The sequence below is a fragment of the Loxodonta africana genome, chromosome 16 (genome assembly GCF_030014295.1).
Source record: "Loxodonta africana isolate mLoxAfr1 chromosome 16, mLoxAfr1.hap2, whole genome shotgun sequence".
NCBI lineage: Eukaryota > Metazoa > Chordata > Mammalia > Proboscidea > Elephantidae > Loxodonta > Loxodonta africana.
In genome coordinates, this window is record NC_087357.1 from 18,693,804 (window position 1) to 18,709,123 (window position 15,320).

The following is a 15,320-nucleotide window of genomic DNA, read 5'->3' on the forward strand; positions in this document are numbered from 1 at the left end:
AGAGGAAGACCCTCAACGAGGTGGATTGACACAGTGGCTGCAACAATGAGCTCAAGCATGACGACGACTGTAAGGATGGCTCAGGACTGGGCACTATTTTGTTCTGTTGTGCATAGGGTTACTATGAGTCGGAACTGACTCGATGGCACCTAACAACAACAGGAAACCCTTTGGGGCAGTTCTGTCCTGTAATATAGTGTTGCTATGAGTTGGAATCAACTCAATGGCACATACCAACAACCATGACATAGGATGTTGACCATCTATTCATATGCTTATTTGCCATAAGAGGTATCTTTTCAAATCTTTTACCTCTTTTTGATTGACACAGTGGCTGCAACAATGAGCTCAAGCATAACAACGATTTTAAGGATGGCTCAGGACTGGACAATGTTTCCTTCTGTTGTGCATAGGGTTGCTATGAGTTGGAACCAACTCAACGGCACCGAACACCACCACCACAGAGTCAAGACAGGGAGATATGGCTTAAAAGAATTTCACATGAAAAATACATAGGAACCATAAGTAACATATGTGGTGACTGTGTAACTTCTCCTGAAGATTATCTTGGTAACCATCAAAAGAAATGGGTTTAAGTATTAAATTTCGATAAGCAGTTTTTTTTCTTCCTAAAATTAAGGTTAATGTTAACATAAACTCATTGCCCCTTAATCTTTCAAGTTGCTGCTGTCAATTTGATCCCATAAAGATAGTTCTTAAAAGAGCATAATGCTAAAGGCAGACATTCTTTACTAGTTAAGCTAAACAAATATTTGGTTTAAGAAGACTTCAAGGAATATTTTTCATTCGTTTAAAGATAATGTCACAGTAATAGTCTCAGGGGTTCATCCACCTTCCATGGCTCTAGAAAGTCTGGAGTCCATGAGAATTTGAAACTCTATGTTCTGCATTTTCTCCTTTTGATCAGGATTCTTCTATGGAATCTTTGATCAAAACGTTCAGTAATGGTATCCTGGCACCATCTAGTTCATCTAATTTCATGGCAGAGGAGACAGTTGTTCATTGAAGCAATTAGCCACATATTTCCTATCATCCTCCTATCCCTGACTCTCCTTTCTCTGTTGCTGCAGGTGAATAGAGATGAACCATCATGCCTCGAATGGCTGCTTGCAAGCTTTTAAGATACCACGCACTATGCAATGAACTAGGAGACAGAAGCGCTAAACACATTTATTAGGCCAACTAACTGGGGTGACCCATGAAGCCAAGACCCTAAACCTCCAAATCAAGGGACCAAATCCCATGAGGTGTTTGGTTGCCCATAAGTAGACTAAGCAGCCTTTTTTTTTTTTTTTTGGTCATTGTTGTAAATGTATCTATCACAGAACTTCTGCCAATTCAACTTTCTAAGGTGTACAACTTACTGACATCAATGACAATAATCAGCTATGCAACTGACCCTACCCTTAATCAATGTGATTTTTCCATCACATTTATACCACTTTTCCTTCTTTCTTGCCCCTGGGTAACCACTAACAAACTTTGGTCTCCATACACTCGCCTTTTCTTGTCTTTTTATGTATGTGAGGTCATACAGTATTTGCCCTTTTGTGATTGACTTATTTCACTCAGCAGGATGTCTTCCAGCTCCATCCATATTGTAGTATGTATCAAGACTTCATTTATCCTACTGGCTGAGTAGTATTCCATTGTATATATAAAAAAAATTTTTTTTTTTTTAGGTACCACATTTTGTTTATGCACTCATCTGCTGATGGGTATTTAGGTTGTTTCTACTTTTTGGCTATTGTGAAGAGTGCTGCAATGAGCATTGGTGTACAAGTCTCTTTTTAAGTCTGCTTTCAAGTCTTCTGGGTACAGACCTAGGAGTGGAATTGTTGGATCATATGGTAGTTCTATTTTTATTTTTTTGAGGAACCACCACACTGTTTTCCACAATGTCTGTACCATTTTGCATTCCACCAACAATGGATAGGGTTCCAATTTCCCACATCCTTGCCAACATTTTTTTTTTTTTCGTTTTAGCCATCCTAGTGGAAGGGAAATGGTATCTCATTGTGGTTTTCATTTGCATCTCTCTGATGGCTAATGACGCTGAGCAACTTTTCATGTATTTGGTGGCCATTTGAATGTCCTCTTTGATGAAATGCCTGCTCAAGTCCTTTGCTTATTTTATGATTCAGTTATTTGTCCTTTTGTTGTTACATTGTCAAAGTTCTATATATATTTTGGTTATTAGACTCTCATCGGAGATGTGGTTTCTGAAGATTCATTCCAGTCGTCAGCTTGTCTTTTAACTTTTTTGGTTAAGTCTTTTGACGAACGAAAGTTTTTACTTTTTATAAGATCCCATTTATTTTGTCTTTTGCTGTTTTTGCTTTTGTTATTACATAGACCATTGTTAAAACCTAAATTATGGTATTCATGAAGAATACTGACTATACCATGGACTGCCAGAGGAACAAGCAAATCTGTCTTAGAAGATATACAGCCAGAATGTTTCTTAGAAGGATGGGGAGACTTCATCTCACATGCTTTGGACATGTTATTAGGAGAAACCAGTCTCTGAAGCAGGACATCATGCTTGGTAAAGTACAGGGTCAATGAAAAAGAGGAAGAACTGACAGTGGCTCCAACAACGGGCTCAAGCTTAACGATTGTGAGGATGGTGCAGGACCTGGTTGTGTTTCGTTCTGTTACACCCTGGGTTGCTATGAGTCAGAACTACCTCGACAGCACCTAACAACAACAATTGTAATTGTTAAAAGTTAGGCCTGACACTGTTGCCCTACATTTTCTTAGAATTTTATGGTTTTAGTTTGCACATTTAGGTTCTCTAAATTTCTTTGATAAAATGTAAAAAAAAAAAAAAAAAGCCTTAATTTCAAAACTCCATTTCAATGTTATAAATGATAATAATCTGTGATTTTGTTCTTTCCCTATTAGGTAATAAAAGTGTGAAAGGATATGACTTTGCCTGCTGTTCTGGGAGGATTCCTAACTTTACCAATAAAAAAAAGGAGTGTGTACATTTTGAAGATTAGGGAAAGAAGTAAAAGAAACCAACCTTAAATTACTTATTTCAATATAATTTTCCTTTAAAAATTCATGAAAAATTCTATTATTATGTTTGTGAAATAAGTTAAAATTGGGAGATGAAAACATAAACAAAATACTTACAAAACAGCCTCAAACTTTCCTCCATTTAATCCCTCCTGAGGGAGTATGGCATGATGTTGGGTTTTATGTAATATGTTTATGAAGATTAAATGTCCAAATCTTAACTATATGCCCATTTTAAAATAGAGGAACCTCTTTCAGATGCTTAAAAGAAACTACAATTATTCCGTGAGTCTGTCATTTCTCTGTCATCAATACTATAAACCTTTCCTCGACTATCAGAAGCTTCAGGACTACTGGTAAGCTTCAAGGCAAATCCTGGGCATGCTCATCTTTCTGTTTTCATATTACTGAGCTTAACCAGGCACACTGCCGCTGTCCAATACTCCCACTACATAAGCTGAGACTTTTGCAATCATGTATTTTAAAGGACTCATCGAGCCCTGAAAGGCAAAGGCTATCATTCAAGTTCTAATTACATGCTACCTGGGTTTTATAGAACAGAGGAGAAAAAATTCTGTACTTCCTAAACACATATTTTGACCACAAACAACCTCCAAAATAAAAGGCCCCAATTTTTTCTGAATGTATCACTGTATAAAGAGCTCAAGCACTGCCCTATTCAAATTATGTTCTAGTTTTTCCTTATGCTGCTTCCACTTGATAAATTAGTCAATAAACGCCAAGTCAAATATTCAAGTAAATACATTTTCATTATTATTGGTAGACATATAATTAACTCTGAGAATAAAAGAAATAAAAAATCAATTTATGATTACTTCTTCAGTTCTTCTCATTAGTCATTTACATCATAATTGTGGTTCCTCTTTTAAAATCTTTATCCACACACATACATATCATTTTGACTCTAATTAAAAATCAAATCATCTCAATTACAAATTACTATTGTATGAACTGTGAACCTCACATGTTAATTTTATTAGTAAGATACAATTGTGTTATTATCCACATATATATGAGCTGATTAAAAAGCAATGCACATATATGAGCCTATATTAATTAGTATTTTCAGCAAATGTTTCTAAATAATGTTAGGCATTTGCTCTGTCATCTCTCCAGCACAAACACTGGAATCAACATTTTTTATGTGTATATAAATATCAACAAATTACATTTCCATTTTCAGGCAAAAGAGACTACTACAAAGAAAATATTACAAAGAGTAAACCTTTCCTTTTTTAACATTAGTTATCTGTCAGGTCAGTATCTTCACCATTACAGGGAAAAATAAATTTTGTACAAAAACTTACCTAAGTGACCTTTTCAAAATATTGCCCACAACTTGATTAGAAAGCTTCAGATACACTACTATATGTAAATTTCATGACGAGAAATGCTTTAAGGTGAGCTCCAGAAATCAGTTTTAATAACATATACTGTCATTACTCAATTGTTACTTTCATTATGGTACTTGGATCATTTTTAAATTATATGCCACGGGCAAGTCATTTAACCTCTCTGTTCCTCAGCTTTCTCACCTGTAAAGGGGAGATAATTATGGTGCCTCATCATGGGCACACAGCAAGTGCTCAATAAATGTTTGCTATGCATTATCTAGTTCTGATTGATTACGTTTTGCCTACTACATTTATTAGCTTCTAGTTGTCAATTCTGAAAGCATCTCAATTCTTTTTTAGGAAAAAGATAAGTCTATATCATGACATTCTTAATGTTTTGCCCATCGCACCAGTTTTAGTATTGCTGGTAGCAGCTAGCGTATCTGCTATTCACAAGCAAAGCAAGAGCTAGGGTCTCACTGAACAATAGTTCCAACTCCTATTTTTAAAAACAACACTGTCCCTATTATCGCACTATTGGTACTCATTCATTCATTCAAAACATTAATGTAGACTATGTGCTAGGCATTAGATACAGGCACCATCCTATAACCAATAAAAATATGAGTAAGAAAAATAATTTCAGATATTTTGTTCACAAAACAGTAAGGGAAACAGACACAAACACAAGTATGTAATATTATTTAGTTGTAAGGTAATGCAGTAAAATATTAAAAAAAAAATTTGTGGTGCAATGGATCACTTTTCTGCCATCTTTCTTGCCTTGGCTTGTAACGCCCACCCAAGTGATTGAGTGGGACTGTACAAATAGTGTAACTGTGGCCCACCAAGGGGACTGGTCAGTTTTGCCATCCCACTGAGCTTAAAATGAGCCATCCCAGAGGTGGGATCTCACCACAACCAAGAAAGAAGGGCCAAGATCACAGCATGTCCTTTGGACCCGTAATCCCTGCACTGAGAAGCTCCTGGAATCTAGAGACTGAGAGGGCTTTTACACTGAAGATGGTGAGAAGCAGTGGCAGAGAAACAGCAGCAGCAGAGACCTGCAGCAGGAAAACAGTGTGCTGAGCTTCCCAGCCCACAAAGCAAGAAAGCTGAGTGCCTTTGGGCAGGAGGCTTGCTGGAACAGTAAGGTGCCTCCAGGCAGTTGGTGACGCTAGGCTTGGCAATCCAGGAGACAGCATGGTGGGCTTCCTCCACCCACAGAGCTAGAGCTGAGTGCCTTTGGGCTGAGGCTTACTGGCAGAGTGGCATACCTCTGGGCACTTAACAGCAGAGCTAAAAGAGCTCTGTGACACTAGCCCATGCAGGGCAGGGGCCAAAGGCCAGAAGAGGCATGCCTGCAAGCACGACTGGGAAGAGCCTGTCCTGACGGAAGAACTGTATCCTGAGCATTCCTGAACCTGGACTGTAACCTGTTACTTTCCTAATAAACCCCAAAATCATGAGTATTGTCTGTAAGTTCTCTGTGGCCACTGCAATGAATTATCGAACCTGGCACAGAAGTACAGAATGCATGGGAGGGACAGTTGGTGTCAGAATTGGTAAAGACGGCAGAAAGAGGTGGTATGTCTGACCTCCGCCTCATAGGACTCAGCCTTGGGCTGTTGATCTTGATTCTCCTTCTCCCTTGTGAGTAAGAAGAGGTCAGACACTGCCCCCATGCCATCTGTACATTTTCCAAAATGTTCATGGAATGGCTTCACAGGTAATGTCTGAGCTAGATTTAGAAAGGAAGAGAAGAACCTCATCAGGTGGAGAAGGATTCTGTGATTACTTTACTCACAAAGAAAAATGGAAATTATTCACAGTGGTAAGTTAAAATAGATATGTTTATCTTAAGCACACAGACTTTCTCAAACAGACTTCCCATGGCATACTGCTTGCTTAGTTCATCATTAGGTGCCAAATTTGTATTTCTGTATGGCTGTCTGTCCCCACCCATAGCCAGGCCTTCACTGTGATATATTTAGATGATGTCCTTAGCTTCCTAACTATATGCTGCTCCCATCCTCCTTATCGCAGCTGGGAGAGATTCTCCTAAAACTGCTTTTATCATACCTTCCCTGATAAAAACCAATGGGTTCCTCTAATCCCAGATATCAGCCTTGCTTTGACTAGCTTTCTCTCCCAATATGCCTCAGGCATTTCTACTTTCTCCCTTTTGTTCATATCCTCTTAACCCAATGTTTTTCTCCTATTTTCTTTGCCTCTCCAATATTCTTCCCACACTTCAAAATCCTCCTTCAAGAAGCTACCAGGTTCTTTTACTTCCAGTTCAAAAAACACACTTACAAAAGCTGCAGAAAAGTGAGACATGTTAGTTGAAAAATTACCCTTTTTGGATGACAAATGGTATCCAAAATTGGCAGAGAATTGAAAAACAAAAGGCAGAAACTCATTTGAAAGTTACATTCAACAGTTGTATCAATACAGCATGCTTCTTAAGTTATTTATTATTCAAAGTTTATATATTATGCCAACTACTTATTGAACAATTATTTTTCCAATGACATTACACTTTAAAAATCTTAACCAGTCTTCAAAATGGACGATGAACTCTTCATTATTTACATCATTACTTGAACTGTTTCTTTAAAGCAAGTTCATATTAGAACTGAAGGTACACTGGATTCGGACTTTTAAATATTACCAGACAACATGGAGCTACATCAACCAGCACAGAAATAGTGTGCTTCTTACTTGAAGGACAAGCAGTTAATAAGTGAAACACTCCTAAAAGGTCAAGTTAAACCTGATTTTTTTTCAAGTGCTAATTAGCATGCTTTCCATGGTCAATACCTTAGATTCCAACTTGATCTTCTCTTCATTCAGCTCCACCGTTGCTTTCTTAATTTTTTCACGACATCTGATTGTTTCGGCCCTGACTGTAATAGAAATTAAATCCTTAAACACATCAACCCAAAACCAAACCAAACTCATTGCAGTCAGTTCGATTCTGACTCACATACAGATCAATCTTTCTAAAAATCCCCTTTTTTGGGTAGCATTTGGTAAGGCAAATCTCAGCTTTATTTCCCAAGGTGGAAAACGAACTCCCCTAACTGCTGTGTGGAAACCCTGGTGTTGTAGTGGTTAAGTGCTACACCTGCTAACCAAAAGGTAAGCAGTTCGAATCCACCAGGCACTCCTTGGAAACTCTATGGGGCAGATCTACTCTGTCCTTATATGGTCACAATGAGTCAAAATCAACTCGACAGCAACGGGTTTGGTTTTTTTGGGGTTTTAACTGCTCTGACCACTGCTTTCAGGATTTCCTTCGGCTCCAAGCACCCAACTCAAGGAGACAATAAGGCTTCGTGCACAATGACAGCAATCCCCCGACCTTCTCGCATCAAGCGACGGCTCTCCTCAGCCTGATGCTCGGTGAAGATGATGTGTTGAAACAAGGACTCTAAACTCATCTCAGGCCCAGGCTCCTGTGAATCCTTTTTTCACCGTTCAGTATTTTATAACCAAGGCGGAGGATCCTGGAAAGCACAATAAAGCAGAAAGATTATTCTTGAGCTATTCCCAGATCGGCCTCCACTACCCTGACTGCCTCCCCACGCCCAGGCAGGAGCCCGACATAGGATGGAGTCGGCCTGGGGGTCTTGGGGCACCGCCGGGGCCCGGGGAGGGGCCGCGACCCCAATCCCGCTCGGGGCAGCCTCCTGGCTCCTCACCCTCTGCTCGCAGTCCATTCTCGCTGCCTTTGTTTCCCCTGTTATAGTCCACAAACCCGTTTTTTTCTCCCTCAAATCCTCGGTTCATCTAGGACAATAGTTTGAACTCTGCCTTTTTCCCCTCAGAGAAGGCCTCTCCCCACTCCAGGTTTGGCTTTTTGTCCCAGGACAAAATAAAAATGGAAGCCCTGGGCCTTGGCTTCCTAGTGGGTCTCGACAGCGGCCCTTTCTGTGGTAAGCCTTTTCCTCTCAATCCTTCTCTTTTTAGGGATGAAATCTTTGGAGACTTCCTTCTCTCAGCAATATGTGTACTTACCAAAAACTGCCAAGAAAGAAACCTTCGCTAAGGCCAGAGCTGGTGCCTCGGCAGATAAGACTCTGCCAGGAGAGAGCTTACACTACGGTGTCTCCTTGGGCCCATTCTACCTCAGAGGCGGTTTCCTGTGGGCTACGTAACTCCCTGAAGTCTTAGGCCTTACATGCAGTTGAGGTGATCTGTCTCTGTTAGTCAAACGCGCAGTATTATAAAGTACAATGTACCCGTGATTCTAAATATAAACTTTTGCAAAGTCTTATCCTTTGAATATGGCAAAGACTGCTATAAATGTGCAATGTCTGACATTCCACCTTAATCATTCCTTTGTAATCAGGGCATATCTTTTTTGTCTGCTTTAAAATTAATCATTGCCTTTTGTAATCAAGCTGCGGTTATATTAACACTTCAATATCTGTGCAATATGTGTCAGAGACCAAAGTGGTTGCTAATTAAAGCTTAAACATGAAAGGCACCTTTGGGACTTTTGCATGAGATTTTTAAAATTAAAAAATAAAATATTTTTACTTATAGTAGGTCAAAATATTGAGATTTGAATAAACAATTGACTCCACTTCTGAATGTTAAATTGACATTGGTTAAACTTTAAAAAGTATTTTCTAGTTAGAATGTATTTAGAATTAAGTAAAATAAGGTAGATGTAAATTCTGCCCCACCATCTATATATTTCCTTAATGCTGTAGTATAATTGATTATAACTTTTAATCTATTCCAGATTTCCACCTTAATTTCCATCAAGCCGTGTATGCATAATTTGATTTTTAAACTTTATTATAAAGGAATACATACTGAAAAGTATAATGATGCTGAAAAGAATTACCCATAAGTTGACAAATCAGAAGCAAATATTAATGGCATTTTGGCTATTGCCAGCTAATCCCCTGCACCTTGCCATTTTTCCTTTGTAAACTTAAAACTACTGTGAGTATATGATGACAATGATGGTAACAATAGTATTTACTGAGTATTTTCCAGGCACTATTCCAAACACTTTACATCCTTTTGAGAATGATTTTAGTATTGCTTTCATTGCTTAGCGGGGGAAACCGAGGTACAGAACAGTTAAGTATCTTGCCAAGGTTGCATATCTACTATATGGCAGAGTGAGCTCTGAACCCAAGAAATCTGTGATCAGAGGCCATGATTTTAATTTTTGTTTCCGCTCTTTTTTCCTTGTATTATATCACAAGTATTTTACTATTTCATTGAAAGCTTCATAAAAGCATTTTTACAACTTCATAATTCCCCATCATATAGACACGTGTAAAATTTAGATATATAGGAATAAATTTGACTCTTTTATTTGCTCAAGGATGAAAAACAAAGCTGAAATTGTGGTTTGAACCATTTTCTTTGAGCACTCGTTTGGAGGCTTATGAACTGTACCACGGCTGCCATCAAAGGAAAGGGCTTCCAGAAGATAAATTATATTACTAATTAATATCACTCCCTTCAGAATTATTTCCTATGGACTTGCACAGGGAGCATCCTCACAAGGAGGCTGGTTTTCAAAAGCATGCTGCTATTTAACATTCCAATTTTATTAGTTACACTCAAACTCACATATATTATTTAACATTCTCTTTCTGTTCTGAAACTTGGCAGAGTGAGATTTGGGCAGCCTTTAGGGAGTCTAGTTGCCTCACTCACACAGGAGTGTCGAAGGGAGCTGTTGGAATTTCAGGAAAGGACATGTGGGGTGAGATGGTTTGCTTCTTCATCTTCTGTGGTCTTCTTCACACACCCAGAATATTTGGTGCTTTTAAACACTAAGCTAGAGTATTCTAGAAGTACCACAACTATAGACAACAGCAGGGTTTTTTATTTTGTTTTGTTGATATAACATTATTATGCAAGCCCACGATTCCAACTTCAAGTGTTTCACAATAATGAATAAAAGAACCATAATTAAGATATTAAAATGCCATTATCATATTTAGTGTTCTTCATATATTTTCTATAGCATTAAGATATTTTTCTTGTAGACCTACTTGCTGATTACATTCTATAATGTTCAGAGAAAGCATGGCATTTCTTAAATTTATGCCAAATAAAAATGGTATATGATGTGGTAAAACTTGGGCATACTGTTTTCTGGAAGTGTATCGATCTTTTAAGTCTAAAAAAAAGAAATGATTCATTCAACAACTGTTTAATGACTCTCTGCTACTCACCAACAAATATTATTGAGTATCTCTTATGTGCCATATTTGAGAAACAACAACAAGATTTAATAAAAACAGAACTACATAAAAAAGTATTTTTCTTCCCCCGGATATATCTAACCTCATTGGAGAATTATTATATTTTTCAACATTTTGGCAAGAGTATAAACAACTGCTTTCAGATGTTTCAACAGATGTTCTTATTTGCATTATGATACCCACATATGATTCTCAGATCTAAACTTTCCATCTGTACATATTTCATTGAATTGCATACCTATGGAATATAAATGTTAAGAACACTCATTGTCTCTCAACCTCAAACTTTTGTTCATAATAACTCTAGCACCTGGGTTATTGAGCAATTGGTAATTGCTTTGCTAGAAGGCCTTATATAAGGCTGTATTGTTCTTGTAATTTAAAATGCATTTCCTCTCCATTCTTAGATTGATAACATCCGTAAGTTCTAAACCAGGCTTGCAAATACCCACTAACCCAGGGCATATATATTGCAATGGAAAGAGGAAAAGTAATTCATTTATTTTATGTTTTACTCACGGCATCTGCCAAAAAGAAAAAAAAAAATTATGTGGGTTCAACCAAGTTTTACAACCATTTATTGAGTATCTACTAAGTGTAAAACTGTCTGCTAGGTACTATGGGGATACAAAGTCAAAAATGATACAGGCCCTGCCCTCCTGGAGGTCATAATCTGTCAAATGGGACACAGCATATATAATAACTCCCAGGCAGGCTATGTACAATAGAGCTTCACTCTTGTGCTATGAGAATATGGCAGAGGGAGAGAATAAGCCTTACAAGTGTGATCTGGGAAGACTTATCAGGAGAGTATAACTTATGCGATTGGTTTTTAAGGAGGACGGGACTTCAAAAGATAGAGAATAAGGGAGAAAAGGGGATAGAGTGTTAGGCGAGGCCAATATTTAGAAGGTGTTGAACATTTTCATGTATATGATGGAAGATCATATGTTTTCAAGCAGGTGAGTGACATGTAAGAGTTGTTTTATGCAGTCAGTTCTTGGCAGTGGATTAGAAACACTAAAAAGGAAGATATTGACAGCCTATGCATTGAATAGCTTGGTATTTGCCAATCACCATCTGAGACCGTGGCAAACATTAACTCATTTAATCTACACAACAACTCTACGAGATTGATGCTTTTCTTATTTCCACTTTCTGGTTGGGAGACTGAGGCAGAGAGAGGTTAAGTAACTTGTCCAAGGCCAAAACAGTAGCCAGGAAGCAGCAGAATCACAATCTGAACCCTGATAGTCTGATTCTAGAAGGCGCATCCTTAACTACATCACTTGGTCGCCCCTAAAAGCTAGGAAAAAAAGGAAATGAAAGTGTTTTGGCAGCTCAGTTTCATTTCAAGGCAGATGAATTTCCTAAACAATGCTCGTCACCAACAAATTATTATCTTTTCTGAAGACACTTGGAAACCTCTCAGACTTCTAGGGCTTGGATTAGTAATGCAAAGCGTCTGTAACAAATTAAGACCAAATGTGATCCAAGGGTAAAGAATCGAGAGTGCTTATTTAACTAGCTACATATCTAATATGTAAAACTAAAAATGAAATCTGTGTATAAAGACCTTAAAAGGTAAGATGTGGAAAATAAATTCTGATTTTAAGAAAAAAAAGTGAATCAAGACTTTGATTTACTTCTATTATAATCAAAGATTTTTGGTGGTTTAAGTGACTTTAGAAAGCATCCTGCACAATTCTTTTATTAGGTATGTGTTAATATACCTCAGGCCAGGGATATGTTGGATTTTCCCAACAATGCAGAAGCAGTTAACATCAGAGCTTTGTCTAGAACCTTCTCCTAATTCCTTCCTACTCCAACGGAAGATCCTTTTGTTCGCCAGTGGTTTTCAACCACTTCAGCTAAAACAACTCCTCTTTGATTTGTTTTCTATTTTGAACTTTGTTATAAGAATTTGAAGGAAGGGTCTGACAGCCAGAATGCAGGGCTGGTCTGGAGCAATTCATCTACTGCAGAAATCCTTCCTATTAAGAAGATACATATTTATGTAGATGTCATTATTGTCAGTTGCCATTGTGTCGGTTCTGACTCGTGGTGACCCCACGTAAACCAGAACAAAAAAAAGGTCTTGTGCCATCTTCACTCAAGTCCATGATTATAGCCGCTGTGCATTTTGAGTGACTTTCAACCAAGGGTTCTCGTCTTCCAGCACTATGTTGGGCAATATTATGTTGTGATTCATAAGATTCTCATTGGCTAATTTTTAGAAGTATAATTCTAGGCCTTCCTTCCTAGTCTGTCTTAGTTTGCAAGCTCCAATGAAACCTGTGTATCATGGGTCACCCTGCTGGTATTTAAAATACCAGTGGCATAGCTTCCAGCATCATAACAACATGAAAGCAACCACAGTAGGACAAACTGACAGATGGGTGGTGGATTTAGATAGATAGATAGATAGATAGATAGATAGATAGATAGATAGATAGATAGATAGATAGATAGATAGATAGATAGATAGAGGTAGATAAGAGAGAGAGAGAGATAGGTAGGTAGGTAGATAGGTAGGTAGTTGAGTAGGTAGGTAGGTACGTTCTCATGTACATATGTACATAGGTACATAGATGCATAGACACATACATATATACATACACACACATATGATAAAACCATATATGTAAAAGTATAAATCCTTAAAAGTGTCAACTTTATTTTCAAACAGGTTCACACTTGTACAGCAGAAATGAAGGTAAACTCTTCATTCTTAATTACTGATTAAAAAAGCTACCTTTTTTTCTTGGTTGTGAAATATGTTGGATGAAGAAACTCCATGAACACATTAAAAAACATTAGTAGTCATTAAATATTAAAATCTTCAGGGAAAAAAAAGCTGCAGTGTGGCTTGTGAACCTGGATTTTCATATTTTTCACAGTCCAGAACCCAAGCACAGGACCCAGGAAGGCTGCCCCAGGTATCCTACCCAAGAGATTAGCCTGCCAGCTCCAGAAAACACAAGAAAAGCAAAATGTGGAAGCCACTGCTCACTGTGTGTCTTAGCTATCTAATGCTATTACAACGGAAATACTACAAGCTGATGGCTTTAACAAAGAAAAGTTTACTCTCTCACAATCCAGGAAGCTAGGAGTCCGAATTCAGGGTGCTAGCTCCAAAAGAAGCCTTTCTCTCTCTGTTGGCTCTGGAGGAAGGTCCTTGTCATCAATCCTCCATGGTCGAGGAACTTCTAAGCACAGGGATCCTGGGTTCGAAGGACGTGCCATTCTCCTGGCTCTTGTTTCTTGGTGGTAGGAGGTCCCCATGTCTCTCCACTTGCAAAAAAGATTGGTTTAAGATGTGATCTAATCTTGTAGATTGAGTTCTGCCTCATTAACATAACTGCTGCTAATCCCATTTCATCAACATCACAGAGACAGGATTTACCAGACACAGGAAAATCACATCAGGTGACAAAATGGTGGACAATCACACAATACTGGGAATCATGGCCTAGTCAAGTTGACAGATATTTTAGGGGACACAATTCAATCCATGACATCATGTATAATTCATTTGTTTATTCAGTAAATATTTATTGCATATTTTTTACATGTAAGGCAATTAGAACTTGGGGATGCAAAGGTGAATAAGACAAGGGGCCTGAACTCTAGTTGTGCCAAGTTGTAATTTCAATGACAGTATGTTCGGTGGTATGGGCCTATGTAGAAATAATTAACAGAAAAATTTAAGAAATTTTAATTTAAACTTAAAAAAATTTAAGTTTTTTTTTTCCTTACCAGTTACCTGTTTTAGTCATTAATTTATTCTTTGCCTACCTAATAAGTACATGGTTACTTACCCACTAAATAATTGACTCTTCAGTTATGAGTAGGCCTAAACCCAAACCAACAATTAACATATTCTGCTCCATCTAGTCTTTTATTAGAATTTCTATGAAAATTTCTGTTAACTTCCGTGAGTTATTCATAGTGATTATTTGGAAATTTGCAGGAAATTTCAATATGTATGTAATTTTCTATGAATTATTTACAATGACTATTTGAAAAGTTTGAAAAAACACACACATAAGTGTGTATTAATTTTTATATTAATATTACTTATAATGTAAAGTGTATTATATATAAATGCACAGTGAAACATAAATCCTTGTTTCTTACAGCAATTAGCTAAATTTTTCAATTATCAAGATAAAATTGCATTATGCTTTCAATGTTTAACATGACTTTAGTGGCCTTAGGCAATAGTATTACATTTTAAAAGCCAGACACTTCCATTATTTTCCCTCCATGATGCCACAGACAGTTTGAAATGTTTTATCACAGTTTACATGGCTCATAAACCTTCTCTTTTATTTGACATTGCAGGTGTGTTGATAATAGAATATAGAAAGCCCTGTGTAATGGTTAAAGGAAACAATTAATTAGCATTTAAATAAAAGATCTCACGAAGAAACATTTTAAACAGAAAACAAAGTGGTTACTTCATAGGTAATAGTAAGCAGTTCTGGAACTGAATTGAATGGAATGAGTAAAGAGAGTGAGAGGAATTTAAATGTCTGGAAACATTTAAGGAAATACTGCAAAATATTAGAATTACAAAAGAAGTTGTATATCTGTCATCCTTTAAAAATGTCAAGACTAAACCAATGTTCTGTCTTTTGACAGCCTTATAATTCCATGCCTGTTATATCTC

At 37.4% G+C, this 15,320-nt stretch overlaps 1 protein-coding gene across 1 annotated transcript in view; it reads right to left on the reverse strand.

Annotated features, from left to right (window-relative positions):
• CCDC172 (coiled-coil domain containing 172) overlaps positions 1 to 7,846 on the reverse strand; it is a 43,389-nt gene extending 35,543 nt beyond the window's left edge. The window contains exons 1-2 of the mRNA XM_003408939.3: positions 7,768 to 7,846; positions 7,224 to 7,309 (exon numbers count right to left, since the gene is read on the reverse strand). Of these exons, the coding sequence (XP_003408987.1) occupies positions 7,224 to 7,309; positions 7,768 to 7,846 (165 nt within the window). The remainder of the gene's footprint in view (positions 1 to 7,223; positions 7,310 to 7,767) is intronic.
• Positions 7,847 to 15,320: the final 7,474 nt, after the last annotated feature.